The following is a 9,402-nucleotide window of genomic DNA, read 5'->3' on the forward strand; positions in this document are numbered from 1 at the left end:
GTCATTACAAGATGCAAAGACCTCAATCACAAACACTTCCTCACTTCGATCTATGCCATATATTGATTAGGCATAATGCATCACATTAGAACCTCTGTATTTTCTCCTTCTGTATTTGTTTATATTTTAAACGGGTCTGTCGTCTTTAAATTTCTTGCCTTATTTTCCCTCTCTTCATCTTGTAGTAAGTTGCTGGACCGTCTTCTTCTGTGTAGTCCCAATCTCTTTCCTTTAAATGTTATTTTCAGAACCTTTGTTGTTATAAAACCTGCATATGAAAACACTTAGCAAACCATGCAATGAGTTATTAAATGCTGAACTGTCTTGATCTAGAACAAGAATTTTTCATAAACTATTAAGAAACTTAATCAAATCTCCTTTAATCATATTATCGATTTTGTATATGACATTTTCACGTCAATTCATCATGTACCATGACAAACATTTCGATTCAAATATGCTCATAATTCAAAATTGTTAGTACAAAAATTGCAGGTATTAGTAAAAATGTCAAGTTGGATAGAAAATATTAAAAATATTCACTAATTTTGACTCAGAAATTAGTCTGCTGGTAATTCTAGAAAAACATTAGAAAACCTGTGTGTTTTATGGTGGTCAGATGTGGTTAGTCAGGGCTGTTTAAACATTCGATCGGGTTAGTAGTTCTTACGCCCCACTGTAGAAACACACGTAACTAGAAACGCCATACGGGAGATCTCGTTGACCATGTAGGACTTTACGTCCGTAATGTTGCCTACACGAGCTTGTTCCGTCATACGAAACTTCCTTCGTGATATAGTCGGAGTGTAGAGTGAGTCGTTACAAGAACGAGGAAAAATATAAAAGCTGACAGCAATACAACAAGTTTGTTTTTATGTAACAGTCGTATCGTTTGAATACATTTATTACCGATTAACTAAAAGAATGCATGGGACTGGGACAGGCAGTTCAGATCCGAGAAGACCTGATAAAGAACATCGGTACAGTTAAAATATTCAAATGCTTTAAAATTGCTGTTTGAACCATGTATATTGCAACACGTACAATAATTCAAGTACTTTAAGTGTGTTCATATCGTCAGAAGTGATTCAGTAAATGTAATAAATGAGGATGATTTGTTGCACTCGACACATGCACGTAACCTAATATCTAGTGATAAATGTCAGGTAGCAGCCCTTTAAAAACTGCAACATATATTCAGTCTCTTACTTAGTCTATATACTGTTGTATCCATTGGCATCATACGATGTTATATAGAGTACAAAAATTATTACCTCAAGAGGTTCAAAGGAATTGAAATTTTTTCAGGTATAAATCATCACCAAATACTCAGGGAGCTCCAGATGACTTAATACCAGATTATATGAATATCTTAGGCATGATATTCAGCATGTGTGGTCTGATGATGAGAGTAAGTGTTTTGAGAATGCAGCAACTGTCATATAAATTCACCATTAATGATTGTCTGCCATTGAATCATAACAGCATGCCCACAGAATACACATCACCTGTTTCCTCATTTTGACATGGTGCAAAATGAAGACTTAAACAAAAAAATTGAACTGACATGAAAATGTCTTGTACAAACAAGTGTTTTTTTCTAGATATGCTATATAAATGAAATTGGAGTGATGTTTAAGTGGAACCATGTAGAATACTTGAATTACGTAATTACAAATGCCTGATTTATGATATCGAGCATTGGTTGTGTAGCTGATAAGACAAATGCCTCACTTTGTGCAATTTAAATTTCCAGCTTAAATGGTGTGCTTGGGTATCGTTGTATTGTTCCTTCATCAGCTTTGCCAACTCACGAGCAAATGATGACACAAAACAAATTCTTAGTAGTTTTATGTAAGTAATTTGTTATGTATGTTTATCATTGTGTTTGTGATGGAATACCAAAATTTGAGTTCATGAATTGCCAAATGATAATACTTTTTCTTTTCCAGGTTGTCTATTTCAGCAGTGGTAATGTCCTATTTACAAAACCCACAACCTATGAGTCCACCATGGTCACCAGTTTTTGTGTAATATATTTAAAATGTTCTGAAAATTGTAATAAAACAATGTTTAATAAAGTTTCCTTCAAATTATGTTATTCTTAACCTAGGAGGATGTGGTAATGACTTTACCAAATACAGAATAATAAAATGTGTTTACATCAGACACACACAGATGATACTTAAAAATGTTCATGTATTGTTAGAGAACATTTATCTATGGCTTTGAGCTGACTCAAGTGTTAAATCTACAGACGTTTTTGTTTTGTTTGTGTGCGTATCTTGCCAACTCTGAGGCACTGCACCGTACCACTTGCAAATTAAAGATACCCACATTCCTTTTGCTTTTCGTTCTTGAACAACGAAGAACAGAAAAATCAGAAACCCTTGCAATGTACTGGTGATACAAAACAAGTAACTGAAGGCAATCTCAGGTACCACAATTCTCACAAACCCAAAAACCCACGACAAACCGAGTAACACGAAGATACAAATTGACATTCTCAGTTTACTTATCAACAGCGAGTACTGCTGTTGATTACTTTCAAACTTTTGCCTAGCACAAGTGAAGCTAATAATGATCAGAAGGAAAACTATCACGTTTCCACCACATATAAGACACAACGGAGTTAGGAACCCATAAGAAAATGCTTCTTTATGGACCCAACAGTATTTATCATTAGTATATAATTCGTAATCATAGCATAACACTGAAATAACAGGAACAAATGGGAATCCCCAAGCACCAGCGGAAGCCTTCCACATAAACCTTGGTATGTAGGTTCCTATCACTTTGACGAATTTCAAATAGTTGTGAAATGCTTCCACAAACATCCAACAAAATGATGATAGAATGAAGTAATGGAGAGTAGCAGCGATGCTGATGCATACGAGCTTGCTTGAGGTTTGCGTGAAGCCTGTGACAAACACGAGGTACATCACGAACAACGAGAGAGAGAGGGAGGCCACGATCTTGCTGTCGAGATAAGACCTCCATTTTCGAAACATGACAAACGTGAGTAGGACGAGAAAAAGACAAATGAGGGAGAGACAGCAACCAACTCTGGAGACGATATCTAGAGTTTCATCGTCTTCTATTTGCAGAAGCATGGCGAAAGCACTAAGGTGATAGTACAAGCATTCGTGTAACTCGTGGTTTGTTCCGTTATGTCTTGAGTCATTATAATCCCACATGTTTGTTTCTTCATTCCAAAAAACACATATGGGGTCTAAATTAGGTCTGACTTCTATTTCTGGTTCATAAAGTATTCTGAACGGGAACGTGACATTTGTCAGATCTGCAATGCTTATGAGAACAACAGGACTTATTCTTATAAATTTGTTTGTATATTTTGGGAACACTGTAGCCTTGTTAAATACAGAAATTAGTATTGATGCGTTTTTCTCCTGTGCGGCAGTGCTGTTTGATTTCAGATATATCGCCACTGTAACATCTTCCCCAATCTCTTCAGTTTCTACCGCTCTGATACTCCGATCTTCTCCATTTCCATTGTAAATATAACCTTCAATTCCATTTTTAAGGAATGTAGAAAAAATATGCGCTGCTGCATTTTCTGTTTCGTAACTGCCATTCACTTCCTTGCCTGCGAGTAAAGATTCAAACTTTCCTATAAACTTGCTTGTTATATTATATGATTCTACAGATTTCATTTCATCTGCCATAATTAACGAAACTGTCTCATTTATTAGATCCTTAGCAGCCTTAAGCACGTCCGTCTCGCTGTCTGTAGTTAAGTTTCTTTCATGATGTAAAGGAAGTGTTATTTCTGTGACCTGCCCCCATATTGCACCTGTAATGAAGTTTCCCATGCAGGTACGTTTCAATTTCCTGTTTGCACATATATTATCTTGAATTGATGAGTTGTCGATAGCTGTGACGGGCCATGTTGCTGTGGTTGTGCAATTGGTAATGTTATGTGGTATTTCATCCACTTCCATACAATATTTTGTGCTTCTCACATATAATACAGTCACAGTCCTCGTGCCTAATGTAATTTCTCTCCCAATCGGAAAAGATGAAGTAGAAATGTTTTTATATAGTTCATTCAGTTGATCTTCATCGCAGAAAATGTCTATGTGAAAATCAATATTAATGCCTGTCATATTTTTAGATATTTTGGAAACAGAAATGCTATACTCTTTAAATTCTTCATTCAGCAAGTCTTCATAATATAATATACTTCCTACAGACTTACTGTAAAATGAAGAATCATGTACTTTAAAATTATATGTTTGTTTTGAATCAAATATTTGACAGGCAAATGTCATTAACCTTGGGAGTTGGACAAGAACAACGTTTGACTTTAACAGGAAAACTGGCAAGTGCGTTAATAATTCACAGAATAAGTAACCGTTGTGACGAACTTTAACGTGTGCAAGTTCATCTGATTTTATGAGTTTACCATTTAAGTAACATCTAATACCATACATGTAACTAGCTTCTTCTGTTCCAGATAACTGGATCCTATAATTTTCTTCATTGAGTTCGAGTTCGAGTTTGGGCAGGGTACGTTCAATTCCTCGTATACACTCGTATGCCTTCGGGCTGTCATTCTGTTCCAATGGGAATCCCCCATTGTATACAAGGTACACTTTTCTAATTTCTTCAGAACCATCTCCTATCCACTGAATAAATTGACGCTGCCAGTCAGAATCTGAAGCAGGTTTCTTTATGTTGTGTGTCCCGCTGTAATAAGTGATTATACCGTGATTACTGCCATTAACAATATTTCTGAAATAACCACTTTTTTTATGTATCAGGTCGCCACCACTCTGCCTACAATTTTCTTTAGCCTCTCCCCACTGAATTCCATCTTCAAGTCCGTAATATTCAGAGCAGTTTTCACGACATTGATGAAAAGTGTCGACGATAATATTACGAACCCAAAACTCCGAAGGTAAAAGACAGACAAAATTAAGATTTTCTTCGCAGGATAGAACATGCAGTGTCTTGTGTAATATGTTTAGTGCTAAACAATCATTATTCACACTATAATAACTTTCTATCCAACTGATATTGTATTTTGTTAATTCAGTAAAATTGTAATTAAAATCCGACGTCACTGGTCCACTGTAATAAAAAGGACCACCATCAAGTTTTCTCTCAGCTGCTAACCAAATGTAACTTATACGTTGTCTTTCAAGTGAAGACATCAAATTATCGAGCAAAGTTGTATTCATCCAAAAACTTTCCACGTCAATAGGAGTTTTCTCAAGTCCTGTTTGGAAACAATCTTGGTATGCCTCGATCCACTTCGCGGGTTTTGTTACTTGAACACAGTACGGCTCTTGCAAAGTGAAGTGTCTAGGGCATGGTTCTGTAGCCGACTGTCGGATTACTCTGTGGTTTATTTGTTGTACTGGAGGAAAGCTGGTTCCATAGTCAACTACAGCTGAAGATGGCAGATGTTTTACTGCATTAGAAATAAAATTGACATCACAAGCCTGTAAAGAAAAACATTATAATATATAAATAGTAATAAGAGTGATAAATACCACAGAATAATTTGTTTCCGATCACCAGAACCTTGGCACAGTGATGCCAATAAAAATTCCATGTCCGAGTTCCTCTTTACATTAATTTTATTGTAATTTTTTATTTTTGTAAATAGCTTGTTGCAAAAAAAGTAATATAAACTGAATCCCAATGAGATATTAATTCTATTCTTCTTCTGACTGATTTATCCCGGCTCTTAATAAAACTGGCGCGCGCGTCAAGTTGGTACTTACTGTATCATTTGGCACGTAGAAGTTTACGTCGTTCGTCGCAATGGCGCTACTTCCGTTAACGGTAAAACGTCTTCTGACGTCATATCCGATTTTTCCTTTGGTATCACACGACTTAAATTTGTCCACTTCCGCGGCAATCTCATTTTCAAATGAAACGTAATTTTTGTTTTGTTCAAGAGTCACGTGTATTGTAATAATACGTTCGAAAATCAAATTAACTTTGTTGGATGAATACACGCGCGAGCAGCCGGGACTATTTTCTTCACACCAGTAAGTCCCTTGCATACTGTACAAATGAACGGAAGTTGTGGAAGGATCAACAGTGGCGGAAGGTTCAAATGTTTGATTTCTTGCATTAAGATATACGCCATCTTTAATCCAGGCAATCTCTGACCTGCCTTCTAATCCTCCACAAACAAAAATTACATTTCCTTCATCTTCCTCACTTATTTCCAAATGACCATCTCGTACATTAATGTATCTTCCCGATACTTTCGCAGTTAACGCGGGGTTCAAACGCTCATCACAATCTGAAACTGATGTACAAGCAAATATTATACAGTTAGATTCTCTGAATTAGATATCATGAAAGGATTTTAATTTCATATTAATTTGTGATATCACATATCCATAATAAAAAAGTAAATTATAACTAATATTATTTTTTTTAATGATCAATTTTTTCCAACCGTAACTCTCGAAGCACGTAAAGGTTTGCAACCAAACTTCTTTGTTACTCTTAATTTTGTTGCAAAAGATAATTTAGTATCAAATGGATGCTGTGAAAAGATTATATGAAGTCTAAATTGCATGTTTAATTTTATATTACTAGGAACGACCCGTTCTTCAATGAGTATCAAAGAATGTTGAAGAAAATGAACACAGTCTGATTTGAAGATACTATCCAAGCATTTGTATGGAGGGACTGGAGAAAACCAAAAAATCTCAGTCAGGATAGCCAATATCTGGGCCAAGATTTGAAGCTGAGACCTCCGGAACACAAAGTACGAGTGCTAATCACTTGGCCATCATCTGGTGCCAGAATAAAGCCAAAAAGTATTTGTAGAAAAGTAAAAATATGACAAAGTAAGATATCACGAAATTTCAGATACATCTGGGTTCTAAAAATAGACGAATAATAGACAAGTAAATAGAATGTGACGTAAGATATTAAATTAAATTAAATATCAAGGTGAACTGTTACTTATACCACTTGGCTGGTTGATTTCCTCTAAGTCACTCGTGCATATAACTCGTAAATTTGTCGAGCATTCTACTGCTTCAAGCTTAGTCTGTCTTGTTAATTTTACGCACATGTCCTTATTCCAAACTGGGTAAGTTTTCCATAACTCATTAGAGGATTGTGCGTAGTCTGAAACCAAAAATACCGGCAATAATAATAATAATAAAAAAAGGACTGTAGTTCCTTCCGAGTTTGAACATCTAAAACCACTTTAAAAATGTCTCCCTCGTACAGCATCACTTCTGTAGGCTGTTACAAGCATTTTGTGCCAGCTGTTTTACGAAGCTTAAAATTGAATCGAACTTTTACCTGACGAAAAAAAAAGAGATGACGTAAAACATCGTAAATACGTCAGTTTAATGACCATTACAAGCATTAAGGAGAATTTAAAATCCAATGTTGTACAGTAATTATGTTTTCACATAATAAATTACTGCCATTACATAATATACAGACTTCAATATTGCTTCCCACACTTATTACATATCAAAACTCCGTAAGTGATTTCAGTTAACTTTATACGGAAATGACAATTCTAAGCACGATTATTTTTGAACCTACTTTTATGCCTGCTCACTTCCTGTATGTAACCGTTAATCAACCTAAGTGATGTCCATATATCATCATCGTACACTAATTCCTTTTGTATCTTAAATGTTTCAGCTTTTTCAATCATCTGTAAAGAAATACAGATATTACAAAATTGATTATAATATGGTATAAATATAATCACGTTTCAGTATTAATTCATTTTACCGTATGGACTTCGTGCGATGAGTCACACCAAACACTCACACAGGTTTGCACCCCAGATGTTCACAAGACTACAGCTCTTCTCTCGTTGACGGTAATGAAAACAACATACTTACTGCAATCCAAGTTTCGTTCAATAAATATCCTTTCTCTTTACGACATAAGTCGTAAGCCTCAGCCCAAGCGAACTTTCTGCCACCTTCCAGGAGTTTGTAACACACATTGTTGCTGTAACATTCCTCGTTCCATTCCGTGGTCGCGTTTCCACAATCATTTTGTATTAAAATGCACAAAATAAGCAAACCGATAGACCTGCCTTCCCTACGACGTAACATTTTTTTTTAAAGAAACATCTCCAAATGAAACAATGGACTGAAAATGTCACAAATTAATTCCCTTCCTGTAGTCATATTCACCGGATATGCATGTGGTTTGTGTTAGCTATCTGTCGACTTCCCTTTCCTGTTTGTTTGAAGCAATCAATGTTCGTCAAAGTGTTCCGTAAAACCCTAGGGTTTCGCTAAGCAGTCTCTGAAGTTCCCCGAGAGAATATTATATAATGGCGTGTTAACTCACTTTTCTATCACAATGCAATAAACTTTAAACATTACTTTCTTTTACTTTTTAATTCACATTCGGGAAAACAAAACACAGCCACCATCGCGTAGACTGACGAAAAACAATTGACGTGCGTCAGTCGGCGTGCGAATTCAGGACCAACGCAGCGGTCTCTGATGGCAACTGAAAGTAACTAAATGTCACGTATTCTAACACATTCTTTCACAAGCATCACAACATTAAAGTGAGAGTTTAATTAACTTGGAAAATCTGACTTACATGCCTCAGAAAGGATGCTGATTCTGTGAATATAGCAGCAATTAACATCTATAAAACCTTAAGATGTTTTTCTTCTTAGCTCTGGGTCAAAAATAGGCCCCAGCCCCTCTGCAGTACCTTCCTCCACATCTCAGTACTGCAACTTCTGCCCTGAAGATGGAGACAGTAGGTTTCTTTATAATGCTGGCATCTACCAAATCTAAGCAGCACCAGAACACAGAATAAGACCGCGATCCTCGCTGCTGTAAGAACCTCGAACGTCACAACTATAAAACTTCTCTTGGAATGTAAACACCAAAATGTAGCGATTGTTTATTTGTATAGTAAATAATTTTTGCCAAATAACGAACACGAAAGATTAGAAATCCTTGTAGCGTACTAATAATGCAAAACACGAAACTGAAAACAACTCCAGATCCTGCCACGGCAACGAAACCAAATATCCGGGACAATCCCAGTAAGACAAACGTACAAAAGGGCATTTTCAGTTGGCTTATCAATAACGAATACTGTCGTAGACTGTTTTTTTAACCGTTTCCTTGCGCAAGTTACATTATTTTAATTTTATTCATACCTGATGATGGAGGCAGCAAGGACCTCTGAAATGTCGGTAAACTTCCACACATCACAACAGTTCTGAAGACAGCCATCTTCATACTTGCTGCTGAGAACCTGAAATCTCACTTATCCGTACGTACGAAGACCTATTCCTGAAAAATTCACGCCACAAACTGCTTCTAATACGCGGCCAAGTAACGGAAAAACACCGCGAAGAAAATACATCATTTTCAGTAAAATATTTTAAATAATTCGCTA

The 9,402-nt window shown here is 36.1% G+C and overlaps 2 protein-coding genes across 7 annotated transcripts; one reads left to right on the forward strand and one right to left on the reverse strand.

Moving 5' to 3' along the window:
• Window positions 1–729: 729 nt before the first annotated feature.
• Window positions 730–2,096, forward strand: LOC110834970 (protein Asterix). Its single transcript, XM_022074705.2, has 4 exons — window positions 730–980; window positions 1,309–1,411; window positions 1,757–1,854; window positions 1,953–2,096. The coding sequence occupies exons 1-4, from the start codon at window positions 925–927 to the stop codon at window positions 2,032–2,034; spliced, it is 339 nt and encodes a 112-aa protein (XP_021930397.1). The 5' UTR covers window positions 730–924; the 3' UTR covers window positions 2,035–2,096.
• Window positions 1,953–9,365, reverse strand: LOC147872863 (uncharacterized). 6 transcript variants are annotated; one of them, XM_022074685.2, is made up of 6 exons: window positions 9,161–9,365; window positions 8,587–8,736; window positions 7,558–7,672; window positions 6,964–7,125; window positions 5,754–6,289; window positions 1,953–5,468 (listed from the first exon to the last, which is right to left on the reverse strand). In XM_022074685.2, the coding sequence occupies exons 2-6, from the start codon at window positions 8,632–8,634 to the stop codon at window positions 2,217–2,219; spliced, it is 4,113 nt and encodes a 1,370-aa protein (XP_021930377.2). In that variant the 5' UTR covers window positions 8,635–8,736; window positions 9,161–9,365; the 3' UTR covers window positions 1,953–2,216. The 6 variants fall into 6 exon arrangements, with proteins under 6 accessions (XP_021930377.2, XP_021930376.2, XP_021930378.2 ...); XM_022074684.2 differs by lacking the exons at window positions 8,587–8,736; window positions 9,161–9,365 and adding an exon at window positions 7,866–8,440; XM_022074686.2 differs by lacking the exons at window positions 8,587–8,736; window positions 9,161–9,365 and adding an exon at window positions 7,753–7,840.
• Between the last annotated feature and the right edge of the window lie 37 nt (window positions 9,366–9,402).

The sequence above is a fragment of the Zootermopsis nevadensis genome, unplaced genomic scaffold, assembly GCF_977971745.1.
Source record: "Zootermopsis nevadensis isolate Lab colony 2312 unplaced genomic scaffold, Znev_1.0 Znev_ptg000023l, whole genome shotgun sequence".
In the NCBI taxonomy this organism is placed as follows: Eukaryota; Metazoa; Arthropoda; class Insecta; order Blattodea; family Termopsidae; genus Zootermopsis; species Zootermopsis nevadensis.

Excerpts from the sequence above, each read along its gene's own strand:
- LOC110834970 (XM_022074705.2), top strand. The coding sequence starts at position 925 with ATGCATGGGACTGGGACAGGCAGTTCAGATCCGAGAAGACCTGATAAA. Across the intron at positions 1,412-1,756 it reads TGTGTGGTCTGATGATGAGA|CTTAAATGGTGTGCTTGGGT; the intron begins GTAAGTGTTTTG and ends TTAAATTTCCAG. Across the intron at positions 1,855-1,952 it reads CAAATTCTTAGTAGTTTTAT|GTTGTCTATTTCAGCAGTGG; the intron begins GTAAGTAATTTG and ends TTTCTTTTCCAG.
- LOC147872863 (XM_022074684.2), bottom strand. The coding sequence starts at position 8,084 with ATGTTACGTCGTAGGGAAGGCAGGTCTATCGGTTTGCTTATTTTGTGC. Across the intron at positions 7,673-7,865 it reads TGAACGAAACTTGGATTGCA|ATGATTGAAAAAGCTGAAAC; the intron begins GTAAGTATGTTG and ends ATTTCTTTACAG. Across the intron at positions 6,290-6,963 it reads GGAAATCAACCAGCCAAGTG|TTTCAGATTGTGATGAGCGT; the intron begins GTATAAGTAACA and ends CTTGTACATCAG.